Source organism: Micropterus salmoides, unplaced genomic scaffold, assembly GCF_014851395.1.
Source record: "Micropterus salmoides isolate LMB-PRFRI ecotype aquatic unplaced genomic scaffold, ASM1485139v1 Ms_hic_scaffold_20, whole genome shotgun sequence".
Taxonomy (NCBI): domain Eukaryota; kingdom Metazoa; phylum Chordata; class Actinopteri; order Centrarchiformes; family Centrarchidae; genus Micropterus; species Micropterus salmoides.
The window spans coordinates 377371-390256 of NW_024041151.1; the positions used below are offsets into that span (position 1 = coordinate 377371).

The 12886-nt window shown below is 49.3% G+C and overlaps 1 protein-coding gene across 1 annotated transcript in view; it reads right to left on the reverse strand.

The window, feature by feature from the left end:
- Positions 1 to 11966, reverse strand: part of LOC119914074 (WD repeat-containing protein 36-like) — an 83925-nt gene extending 71959 nt beyond the window's left edge. Inside the window, 20 exon segments of the mRNA XM_038733073.1 lie at positions 434 to 515; positions 909 to 1028; positions 1227 to 1458; positions 2107 to 2214; positions 2611 to 2690; positions 3413 to 3521; positions 3634 to 3799; positions 3872 to 3989; positions 4076 to 4218; positions 4318 to 4407; positions 5255 to 5320; positions 5519 to 5639; positions 5743 to 5918; positions 6318 to 6450; positions 6530 to 6584; positions 6878 to 7010; positions 7095 to 7212; positions 7669 to 7769; positions 7870 to 7897; positions 11565 to 11966. Coding sequence (XP_038589001.1) covers positions 434 to 515; positions 909 to 1028; positions 1227 to 1458; positions 2107 to 2214; positions 2611 to 2690; positions 3413 to 3521; positions 3634 to 3799; positions 3872 to 3989; positions 4076 to 4218; positions 4318 to 4407; positions 5255 to 5320; positions 5519 to 5639; positions 5743 to 5918; positions 6318 to 6450; positions 6530 to 6584; positions 6878 to 7010; positions 7095 to 7212; positions 7669 to 7769; positions 7870 to 7897; positions 11565 to 11951 — 2566 coding nt within the window. The 5' untranslated portion in view covers positions 11952 to 11966.
- Positions 11967 to 12886: the final 920 nt, after the last annotated feature.

Below are 12886 nucleotides of genomic sequence, written 5' to 3' on the forward strand. Positions count from 1 at the left end.
AGAGAGAGACACAGAGAGGGAGAGAGAGAGACACAGAGAGAGAGAGAGAGACAGAGAGACACAAAGAGAGAGACAAAGAGACACAGAGAGAGAGACAGAGACAGAAAGAGAGACAGTAAGAGAGAGACAGTAAGAGGGAGACAGAGAGAGAGACAGTAAGAGATAGACAGAGAGAGAGACACAGAGAGAGAGAGACAGTGAGAGAGAGACACAGAAAGAGACACAGAGAGAGAGATCGATTTTTATTCTACATGATTAATATTTAAACTAATTTATATTGATCAAATAGATATTTATAGAATTACTGAGTATATTAACATCAAGTCAATAAGAATATATTAATAAATAAACATGTTTTATACAAATCAAATATTTATGAAAATAAAAATAATGTGACACTAAAGAGTTTTTTTTTTATTAATGACAGACTCACATGATCCAGACTGAAGAGCTGATTCCAGTTCAGAACTGAACTCTGACCTCTGAGACAACAAACCCCAACTCAACAGCTTCGACTGCAACAACAACATCACCAACAACAACATCATCATCAACAACAACATCATCATCACCAACAACAACAACATCATCATCACCAACAACAACATCATCATCACCAACAACAACAACATCATCATCACCAACATCAACAACATCATCATCACCAACAACAACAACATCATCACCAACAACAACAACATCATCATCACCAACAACAACAACATCATCATCACCAACACCAACAACATCATCACCAACAACATCAACATCATCATCACCAACAACAACAACATCATCATCACCAACAACAACATCATCATCATCATCAGATCAGATGAAGTTCAGGACGTGAACAGAGAAACATTCAGCCTGCAGGAGGAAACAGGAAGTAGAAGCAGCAGCTGTACCTGTGTTTCCTGTTCGGTTGGCGTGGGCGCCGTGAATCGCGGCGTGAGACCAGGAAGTGTTGGCAGGAAGAACGGCGCAGCAGCCGGAGCAGCAGGTGGCGCTGCAGGTTTATTCCTCCTCTACAAACAGTAAGCATTAATATTATTGATTTGATGAGAAGGAAAACGTCGGTTCCACGTGTGCGTTCACGTCATTTACACGCCGTCATCACATGACGTCTGAAGGACGTGATGAAAGCCGTTGAAGTGACCTGGAAGGCCACGCCGCCTCCTCCTCCACGTGAAGGGTCCAGGTCTGAGGTCGCTCTGCAGACTCACCTTGATGTTGTCCAGGTGCAGCAGACTTTTCCACCGAGACTCCGGCAGCAGAGATAGAGTCACAAGCTCCGCCCCCAACTGCTCGGCTGACTGGTACGCATCATCAGCCTCCTCTGATGTCACGTCCTGTTCCGACACGTCCGCCGTGACCCCCGGCAGCGTCTCCTCAACTGGCTGGTAGTCAGCTGGGAGGGGGCGGAGCCCCACGGGCCCACACAGACTCTTATTGTTCCTGAGGGGGGAGAGCTGCAATGTGATTGGCTGCAGCAGGAGATCAGCTGACAACAACTAAGGCCACATCCACTCTACTCCGTGTCTGTTAATACAGAGTTTTAAAAAGAAATCCGTGTCCGTCCAGACCAGCGTTTCAGCTGCAGATCAGAACTGATGTCTGTATTAACACGATGGAACACATCACGTGACCGTACACGCGCACTGAGCACGTGCGTGCCGGTGTAAACAGGAAGCAGACTGACCACTCAGCAGCTAAAGAAGAAAGTTCTACTAGAGACGAACGCAGAGCAGGTGAAGAAGTGAGCGACAGCGAGATGGAACTGTTACTGAGAGGAACACGGGAGGACGAAGAGACGGTGGGAAACAGGCGGGAGACGCCCACAAGAGTAGAAGTGTTATTTACACAGTACAGAATATTTGTCAGCAGCATGACCGACAGATCAGAGCCAATCAGGAAGCCGAACGTGAGCGTCTGCGTTTCCTCCTTTCAGCACGAACACGCCGCCCGCGTTTTCACACTTCAACGAGAGGAAACGCCGACGAAGGTCTGAGGTTTAAAACGAAAACGTAGGAGAGTGGGCGGAGCCTCAGAGACAAACATCGAAAAACATCACAAAGGTGAAAGTGAGAGGTGATTGGTTCAGACCAGAGGTAAACGCCCAGACTGTCAACGTGAGCCGTCGCCAGGAAGTCTCCGGTCGGGGAAAAGGACACGCTCACCGGCGCCATGGCAACCAGGAAACAGTTGACGAGACTGAAGAAGAAGAAGATGAAGATGATTACAGTCTGAGGTGAAACATATTTTCTCCTGTCAACACAATTTATTAAAAATGTTCAGAACACAAACATTTCAAATAAAAAGTCAGTAAAGTCAGTAAATAAAGGTTTAGAAAGTGAGGTGAAAAAATGAAGTAGCTGAATAACACAGCTGACCTCAGCTGACCTCAGCTGAGGTCAGCTGAGGTCAGGTGAGGTCAGGTGAGGTCAGGTGACGTGAGGTCAGGTGAGGTCAGGTGACGTGAGGTCAGGTGAGGTGAGTATAAACAGGTATAAAGAGCTTTAAGAGAAACTTTAAAAACTATCAAAGACAAACGTTCCTAAACTCTGAACGAGTGTGTGACGCTGAAAAAGTGGACTGTCCCATTCTCACCATCCAGAGGGGAGGTCCCAGGTACGAATGGTGCAGTCCATCGCCACGGTAACCAGCCAGCGGCCATCAGGGCTGAATGTCTAAAAAAAAGATATAAATACTAATATTATTTTTACTGTTAGCAGTCTGTTAGCATGCTACTTTACAGTGAACTTCGTTAGCAGTCTGTTAGCATGCTACTTTACAGTGAACTTCGTTAGCAGTCTGTTAGCATGCTACTTTAGAGTGAACATCGTTAGCAGTCTGTTAGCATGCTACTTTACAGTGAACATCGTTAGCAGTCTGTTAGCATGCTACTTTACAGTGAACATCGTTAGCAGTCTGTTAGCATGCTACTTTACAGTGAACTTCGTTAGCAGTCTGTTAGCATGCTACTTTACAGTGAACATCGTTAGCAGTCTGTTAGCATGCTACTTTAGATTGAACTTCGTTAGCAGTCTGTTAGCATGCTACTTTACAGTGAACATCGTTAGCAGTCTGTTAGCATGCTACTTTAGAGTGAACATCGTTAGCAGTCTGTTAGCATGCTACTTTAGAGTGAACTTCGTTAGCAGTCTGTTAGCATGCTACTTTAGAGTGAACTTCGTTAGCAGTCTGTTAGCATGCTACTTTACAGTGAACTTCGTTAGCAGTCTGTTAGCATGCTACTTTACAGTGAACTTCGTTAGCAGTATGTTAGCATGCTACTTTACAGTGAACATCGTTAGCAGTCTGTTAGCATGCTACTTTAGAGTGAACATCGTTAGCAGTCTGTTAGCATGCTACTTTATACTGAACATCATTAGCTGTTTTCTGGACCCACCATGTCGTTGATGTTGCCGTGGTGACCGGCAAACTTCCTGACAACACGCCTGGTTTCTATGTCGACCACCAGCAGTGTGAAGTCGTCCAGCGCTAATGCTAACATCCCGCTAACATAAAACAAACAAAAAAACCCCCCATGTTAGCCAACTATCTTTGTGCAGCGTCATGCTAACTGTTAGCCACATTTCTCTCTGGAGCGTGACGCTAACTGTTAGCTACCTGTCTCTGTGCAGCATCATGCTAGCCGGCGCAGCGTTTAGCTTTAGCTGCTCTTCCTGTTTCCGGCTCTTGAAGCGCCAGAACTTGAGCAGCCAATCAGAGCCTGCTGTGAGTGTCAGCTGATTCAGAGTATCTGTGGCAACGCCTCGCACCGCCCCGCTGTGAGCTGGAACAAAAGGGGCGGGGTTAACGACAGAGAGGCACACAAAATGTCACAAACAAGACCAGGTGAACACACCATTATGCTCATCGCCGTAGCAACCACGGTGCAGGCCAGACTGCAGGTTGTAGACGTCGACACGACCACACGACAAACCAATCACAGCAAAGTTGCCACAGGAAGTGATGTCGACAGCCTGTTGACAGAGACAGGAAGTCACATGACGCTCAGAGAAAGTGGGAGGAAGAGCCTAAAGAAACACAGGTGCGATGATGCTGTTACCGTAGCAATGGCGTTCCTTTGCGTTACTGGCGGCTGCAGATGGTGAGCTCCCATGGTGCACCGCTGGTAGTTCCAAGTGGTTGCTGCCAGGCGACCGCGATGACACGCAACAATGCCGTCCCAGTCTGACTGGCGAGCAGCAGCTGTCAATCAGAGAGACAACATGTCCATCAGCTACAGATTAAATTGGAGGTTTTCTCTATGTGGTTCTGTGTGGGTTCAGTTTGTGTCAGAGCGCCCACCAGAGGAGAACGCTGTTATGGCAGGAAGACGCAATTCCTCATAGGACAAGCCCTTCTTCTTCTTCTGCTCCTTCTTCTTGTTGATGGAGCCTGATCAAAACAACAGAAACAAAATATTAATGTTACAGGCCGACTGCTGTTACAGAGCGACTGCTGTTACAGAGCGACTGCTGTTACAGGCTGAACTGCTGTTACAGAGCGACTGCTGTTACAGGCTGAACTGCTGTTACAGGCTGAACTGCTGTTACAGAGCGACTGCTGTTACAGGCTGAACTGCTGTTACAGAGCGACTGCTGTTACAGGCTGAACTGCTGTTACAGGCTGAACTGCTGTTACAGGCTGAACTGCTGTTACAGGCTGAACTGCTGTTACAGGCTGAACTGCTGTTACAGGCTGAACTGCTGTTACAGGCTGAACTGCTGTTACAGGCTGAACTGCTGTTACAGGCTGAACTGCTGTTACAGAGCGACTGCTGTTACAGGCTGAACTGCTGTTACAGGCTGAACTGCTGTTACAGGCTGAACTGCTGTTACAGGCTGAACTGCTGTTACAGGCTGAACTGCTGTTACAGGCTGAACTGCTGTTACAGGCTGAACTGCTGTTACAGAGCGACTGCTGTTACAGGCTGAACTGCTGTTACAGGCTGAACTGCTGTTACAGGCTGAACTGCTGTTACAGAGCGACTGCTGTTACAGGCTGAACTGCTGTTACAGGCTGAACTGCTGTTACAGGCTGAACTGCTGTTACAGGCTGAACTGCTGTTACAGAGCGACTGCTGTTACAGGCTGAACTGCTGTTACAGAGCGACTGCTGTTACAGGCTGAACTGCTGTTACAGGCTGAACTGCTGTTACAGGCTGAACTGCTGTTACAGAGCGACTGCTGTTACAGGCTGAACTGCTGTTACAGGCTGAACTGCTGTTACAGGCTGAACTGACCATGACCCAGGTTCTTGTTGAATCGCTCGTGGACGGTGGAGAAAGACTGCAGCGTCCCATCCTGACCTGCAGGGGGCAGCAGAAACAATCTTTTAATTTATTTCTCAAAGAGGAAAATTTATTTATTAAACTGGACAAAATGTCAACAATCATGTGAGCACCAAATAATGTTGACAGGAAAAAAGTAAACAAACACAACAATGTTAGTCAAACATTAAAAGCACCAGGCTGAACAATGAAATGAAGATGAAGCTGTTTATTTACCAGCACTGAGGATGTTTTTTCCATCGTTACCGTGGTGACGTATGGCGGTGGGTGGGGCACTGTGGCCCTGACGACTGCGCAGCAACCTGGCTCCGCCCCCCTCCTGGTCAAATATCCACACCTGCCACAAACAAGTCTTAGTATTAGTAGAGGAGAAAATAAAACCAGTGAATCTGAAGCAGCTTCGTACAAACAGCTCTCACTGTCACGTCGATCTGTTTTACCTTGATGGCGTTGTCGGCTCCGTTGGTGACCAATAGCGGCTCTCCGTGTAGGAAGGTTGCCGCGGCGATGGCTGTCCTGTGGGCCTGTCTCTGCTGAGTGACCAGCTGGCGGCGCTCCAGATCCCAGAATGCAATGTGGCCCTGAGGGCTGCCGGACGCCACAATAGGAGGACCGTCTGACAGAGAAAGCAGCACATGGATTCAGAGTGACTCACTGCACAGCTTCATCCTCTCCCTGCAAGATGGCCGCCGCGGTGACGGCTACACCCGGACCCGTCTCCTCTGAGAAGATCTGATTAACACTTTACAGAGGCTGTGACGTCCTACATCAGGCTCTGTGAGGACAGCTGGACCATCATGCACCGGGACAAACCCTGGTTCACAGCTAAGCTCAGACAGTAAGGCTGGAAGAGGAGGAGTTAGTACCGGGTTTAAGGAGTCAGGTTTAACAAGGAGGTGGGAGAAGCAACACGACTCAGAGGGACTAAAACACCAGACAGTCCTGCTCTGAGACGTTAGGCCACTCCCTCCCTGTGACCTCACCGATCAATCAGTCGAGAAACTACCACCTGTACCTGTTCTGAAAGCGAGCGAGCTGATTGGTCCCCAGTCTTGTGTGAAGCTCATCAGCGTTTCGTCCAATCGGATGTTGTGGATGATGATGCGACCCGTCGCCGTGCCGACGCCGACCACATCCACCGCGGGACTCTGGGAAATGAAACAGCAGTTCGTGAATCAGTCAGTCTGTTTCTTACTGTGTCTCTGAGGCTTAATGTGACGGACTGACCTGCTGCAGAACGGTGACGCCTGCCGACCAGCCGGGGAACGTGAACAGCAACTTACTGCAGACGAAGAAACAACGAGCACATTCTGTTAACGCTCGTTATGAAGTGAACGAGCTCTAAACGAGCTCCCGGCTGAGGCTTCGCTTTGTACCTGAACGTTCATGTGAAACAGCAACAAGACGCTCACTTTAGGATCTATTAACACGTCTGTGTGGGGACGCCCTCTGACTGTTACCGCCCTGCTTCTTTCAGTCAGCGTCACAGCGTCAGCGCCCTGACGGACTAACTGGTTCTAGAAACATCACCTGCTCATAAATCGCCCGCCTTAGCCTGGATGCTAACATGCTAACCTGGTCCTGATGTTCCAGAGCTGCAGTGCACCCTGGGAGCTGCCCAGCAGCACCTTGTTCAGGTAGGTGGAGGGGTGCATCATGGCCGACACGTCGAAGGTAGCGGGGTCAAACTGCAGCCGCAGGTACACATCTGAGAGAGAGAGAGAGAGCAAGGCATGATGGGTAGCAGGACAGGACAGGTGAGAGAAAGTGAAGCACCGCCCCCCCCGCTCACCTCCTCCCTGGACGTCCCACACGATGACATCACCACCACTGTCAGCAGAGATCAGCTGATCACCCAGAGGAAGCAGCAGACGCACTTCCTGTCTGTGTCCATGGTAACACATCACCACCTGTACGGAGAGCAAACTGGGTCAAAATACTGTTTTTACCTTGTTTAGTTTTTTTATTCTAATTTCTACATTCAACAAACATTTTACATTATGAAAATAATAAAATAAATAAAAATCTAATTTAAACAAACCGATCAAAACTAAAATTTTACTTAAAAAAAACAAAGATAAAACAAAAATTATAAAAAGGGATTTTTCATTTTTTAAATTAAAAAACATCTTAATACAAAATACACTTTGGCTTAATTTGAGCATAAAACATGTTAAAAGTTCCTGATTAAAGAAATAAATAAACTAAATGGGAGCAACAGCAATCATTTAAAAACTAAAAGCTTTTATTTTGATGTATTTCAGCCTGTTTTTATTTTATAAACCTTAAGATTTAATCTGAAAAAAGAAAATGTTTAAAAGTTAAATTAAATGTATAATAAATGTTTGTAAACAAAGTTTTCGTGCCTCTTTGTTCCTGGCGAAGGCGCTGATGAGTCGTCCGGCGGCGGCGAACACCAACATCCTGTCCGCTGCCACACAGCTGATGTCATCTGATAGGCTGTTACCTAGGAAACCACCACATCACAACACGGCAGCCAATCAGAGCAGAGCTCTCCGCAGCGTCATCGGAGTGAATTCAGTTTTGAACGTCTTAAATGTACTCACTGACAGCGACGATGCCCAGTCTGTTCACCTGGAAGGAATCAACAATCAACAGTCAGTAATCAGGAACGACCACCGGCTGAAGCTGCTCACTCTGACCTGGGGACGCAGCGATTACTGGATTTCACTATTAACGGCGCTTTAAAACGTCACGGTTAATTAATCGTAAAAAGGCTCCGCTACACCGTGTGTTTCTGTTGCACGGAACGAAACTGTGGCAACTTGCACAAAACTGCTGGTACAGAGCGACGACTGCTGGTACAGAGCGACGACTGCTGGTACAGAGCGACGACTGCTGGTACAGGGCGACGACTGCTGGTACAGGCCGACGACTGCAGGTACAGGCCGACGACTGCAGGTACAGGCCGACGACTGCCGACGACTGCTGGTACAGGGCGACGACTGCTGGTACAGGGCGACGACTGCTGGTACAGGCCGACGACTGCTGGTACAGAGCGACGACTGCTGGTACAGAGCGACGACTGCTGGTACAGGGCGACGACTGCTGGTACAGGCCGACGACTGCTGGTACAGGCCGACGACTGCTGGTACAGGCCGACGACTGCTGGTACAGGCCGACGACTGCTGGTACAGGCCGACGACTGCTGGTACAGGCCGACGACTGCTGGTACAGGGCGACGACTGCTGGTACAGGCCGACGACTGCTGGTACAGGCCGACGACTGCTGGTACAGGCCGACGACTGCAGGTACAGGCCGACGACTGCCGACGACTGCTGGTACAGGCCGACGACTGCTGGTACAGGCCGACGACTGCTGGTACAGGCCGACGACTGCTGGTACAGGCCGACGACTGCCGACGACTGCTGGTACAGGCCGACGACTGCCGACGACTGCTGGTACAGGGCGACGACTGCTGGTACAGAGCGACGACTGCTGGTACAGGCCGACGACTGCTGGTACAGGCCGACGACTGCTGGTACAGGCCGACGACTGCTGGTACAGGCCGACGACTGCAGGTACAGGCCGACGACTGCCGACGACTGCTGGTACAGGGCGACGACTGCTGGTACAGGCCGACGACTGCTGGTACAGGCCGACGACTGCCGACGACTGCTGGTACAGGCCGACGACTGCCGACGACTGCTGGTACAGGGCGACGACTGCTGGTACAGGGCGACGACTGCTGGTACAGGCCGACGACTGCTGGTACAGGCCGACGACTGCTGGTACAGGCCGACGACTGCTGGTACAGGCCGACGACTGCTGGTACAGGCCGACGACTGCTGGTACAGAGCGACGACTGCTGGTACAGGCCGACGACTGCTGGTACAGGCCGACGACTGCTGGTACAGGCCGACGACTGCCGACGACTGCTGGTACAGAGCGACGACTGCTGTTACAGGCCGACGACTGCTGGTACAGAGCGACGACTGCTGGTACAGAGCGACGACTGCTGGTACAGGGCGACGACTGCTGGTACAGGGCGACGACTGCTGGTACAGGGCGACTGCTGGTACAGAGCGACGACTGCTGGTACAGGGCGACTGCTGGTACAGGGCGACGACTGCTGGTACAGGGCGACGACTGCTGGTACAGAGCGACGACTGCTGGTACAGGGCGACGACTGCTGGTACAGGGCGACGACTGCTGGTACAGGGCGACGACTGCTGGTACAGGGCGACGACTGCTGGTACAGAGCGACTGCTGTTAAACGTTAATTAATCGTAAAAAGGCTCCGCTACACCGAGTGTTTCTGTTGCACGGAACAAAACTGTGGCAACTTGCACAAAATGAAAATAAAGTTACAGGAGCAGTGCACCAGTTTAAAGTTGTACACTGGCGAAACTCTGGCAGAGGGGCCAAACTGTGAAGCTTTAGTTCCACCAAAGAAACGTCTGAAGTCGGCAGTGTGGGAGCATTTCGGGTAAACCAAGTCTGCGGGGCGCCACTGAAGATGACGGATCACCTGTTCAAAAACTTGCTGTTAAAAGGTTTCTGTTTAAATATAAAGGTGTCACTTACAATCGATGCCGTAGCGGGAAGAGTCGAGCTTTCAGTTCAACGTAAACAAAGGAGGCAGGTGTAACCTTTCAGACCCACCGCAACGACGCTATGAGGCCCGTTATTTTCAGTGACTTGCTGGGTCGAGCAACGTGCACCGCACGGCGAGCACGGCGCGGTCAAACTAGTTGAACTTACACGCAGTTCAAGTCGCTTCTTTTCTGAAAGGGCCTTTATGGGAGACAGAACGTAGTCCTCTCAACATTTAACGTTTCATCACGTTGTCTCCTGTCTGGTGAAAATGGTGCCAGGTGTAAAACACTAACACACATCAGCAGCTGACAGGCTGCCAATGAAATGCATTTCAGTTAACACAGCACTCAAAAATCATTTTCCCCGCGGGGATAAAAGTTAATATTAATAACACTGACATATTGTAGAAATATAATTGTTAATGTCATTAAATATTAAAAAGTCATTATTAATGTTGTGAAATTAATTAATGCGTAATAATCGTGATTATTTCTCTGACAATAATCGTACCAACAGAATCTGTAACGGTTGCACGGTTACTGATCCGCAGGGGGGCGGCGCCCAGGTTTCTGTTTTGATTTAGGTCTTCGTCTTCGCCGCTGCAGTCTGGACGGGAGGAGCAGACGTAGCAGAAGGTCTCCGTTTTAATTTGAAAACGCAGTAGCGTGGACGGGGCCTCCTGTCTGCACCTGGGGCCCCGCCTGGCGACCCCGGTCTCTATTGATCGGAAGCTGAAGCTTAGTGCTTCTGTCCTGTAGTCCGGCGGCTGGTAGGATCTCTCTGGTTCTGTCGGTCGGTGGCGTGCATCCTCCTCATCCTCGAGGTTCTGCAGCCGAGGAAGAGCCGGACGATACGGCCAAAAATGTTACCGCGATAAAAATTTCATTATTTCCAAATCGTTCTTTCTTTCGAGTTTGAAGGCAGATTTCCGCTCCTGATGAGTGAACGAACAGCGAAGAGAACATTCAAATCAGTCAACAAATTAAAATAAGTAGAAGCCTTTTCAGCTCTTAAAAACATGAAGTCATCAAACATTTACTGAATATTCAGGAAACATTTGTTACGTTGTGATAATTATTGTTTGGTTGTCCAGCCCTGACCCGCGGTCTTGACCCTCATAGCCCTCGGCCTCCCTCGCCCCGCTTCACGTTCAAGGTGCTGGATCTGGGCTGAAACCCTCCCTGCACTGTGAGGAGCTTCCTGGTCTTGATGTCGGGTCCGGGTCTCTGAGGACCTGCAGGTATGCGTCGATGGCTCCGATCTTGTTCTTCCCATCTTCAGGACCGGCCTTATTCTGTGGAGGTACTGGACTGTGGCGGACCCCCCAGGGTTTGCGTTAGCCTGTGGGACCCCGAGGTATTTGGAACTGTACCGGAACTTTTGCAGCGTTGCCTTCGGGCCCCTGGGTTCTGATCGGTTTCCCTCTTCTTGGTGCCACCCGACCCCAGTCCAGCGTTACTGTGATCCTGTAGTCTGGATCAGTGAGTCCACGCCTCATCTCACCACACAGTACACGTGTAGTGAACCGTGTGTGTGAGCAGGTGTGAACCGTGTGTGTGAGCAGGTGTGAACCGTGTGTGTGAGCAGGTGTGAACCGTGTGTGTGAGCTGCAGGTTTAACAGCTCATTATAATCATTATTTATTATAATGAGCTGATGAATAATGTGAATACTGAACAGGTTAAATACAAAAAGCTTCTTACGTTGTACGTGTGGAAACACTGACCGACCGCCGTCACCACGTAGAACTCCCGGTGCTTCTGGTGGTACCGGAGCGCGTGCGGCACGTGGTTGGAGTAAAGCCCCAGAACCCGGAACCCGGAGAACAGAGAAGCGCCGCCGGTCGGCATGTCCGGAACCTGCCGAGGACTGACGGAGAACACGAGAGAACCGAGCCGCTGACCGACACCGGAGACACGGAGCCGCACGGGACAGTCAACACATGGGGGCCGCACAGGAACTGAGTCCGGCCGGAAACAACGAGCGCCGACAGGAAGGTTCCGACCTGCCGTCCTTCTTCTTCTTTGCCCGGCTGTCTCGGCCCTGTTAGCGCTCTGCTGCCTCCCTGCGGCATAATGAAGTAGCTTCATTGCAAAACAGTGACAGAAATCTCAAGTGACTTACTAAACTCTACACAACAGTATAGAAACGTGGAACACGTGGACAGAAGAATGAATAAATGTCTTTTCTTTACTTTGACTTCTATAAAAACGTGTTTATAAATGTGGTCAAAGATGAATCTGCTGAGAACCAAATGTTTCTTTCTGGGTGCTTTTCATGTCAGTTTGTACTGATGTCTCATCAGCAGGGTAACATCCTCCAAACCTTTTTCATTTACAGATCGGCTCTGATCTGAGAAACGTTCTTTTTATTTCCAGCTGGTGATTGTTCAGCTTTAAGGACGTTAATTACTTCCCGCCACTCAGCATTTAGTGTCTAAAGCTATGAAGAAATCCGTCCTTCGCTCAGCATGTTGCTCCGACCTGCTGTTAGAGACAAGTGAAGATAAACGAACGGATGAGTCACGGTTTAAATTAATGATTTCATAATATTTAATAAAACTATTTAAAACAGAAAATGAGAAATAAAACCAACAGTAATAAATATATTTACAGTGACAGACCAGAATCCAGAGTCTGGACTTACAACAATAAAATGTGATTAAAAGTGAAGAAAGTAGTCAAAGAATAAAATAAACATTTCTTCTATGAATCTTTATGACGTTTTATTAAAACAATGAATCAATCAGTTGATTATCTGAGAGGATCACAGCGCCATGACACCACCGGGCGCATCATGGCCACAGGGGCCCTTCAGTGCCGACCGGACGGCCCCTGGTTCATGAATATATGACATTAACATTCTGCAGGAGCTTTTATCCAAAGAGGCGTTCGTCTGCGAGCCAGAAGCATCAACGCACTTAGAGCCGACAGATGCTGCTCGCTCGGACGGCGTCATCGAGAGATAACACCAGAGAGCTGAGGGGACAGAAGAAGAAGAGCACAGGAAGTGATGTCACAGGAAG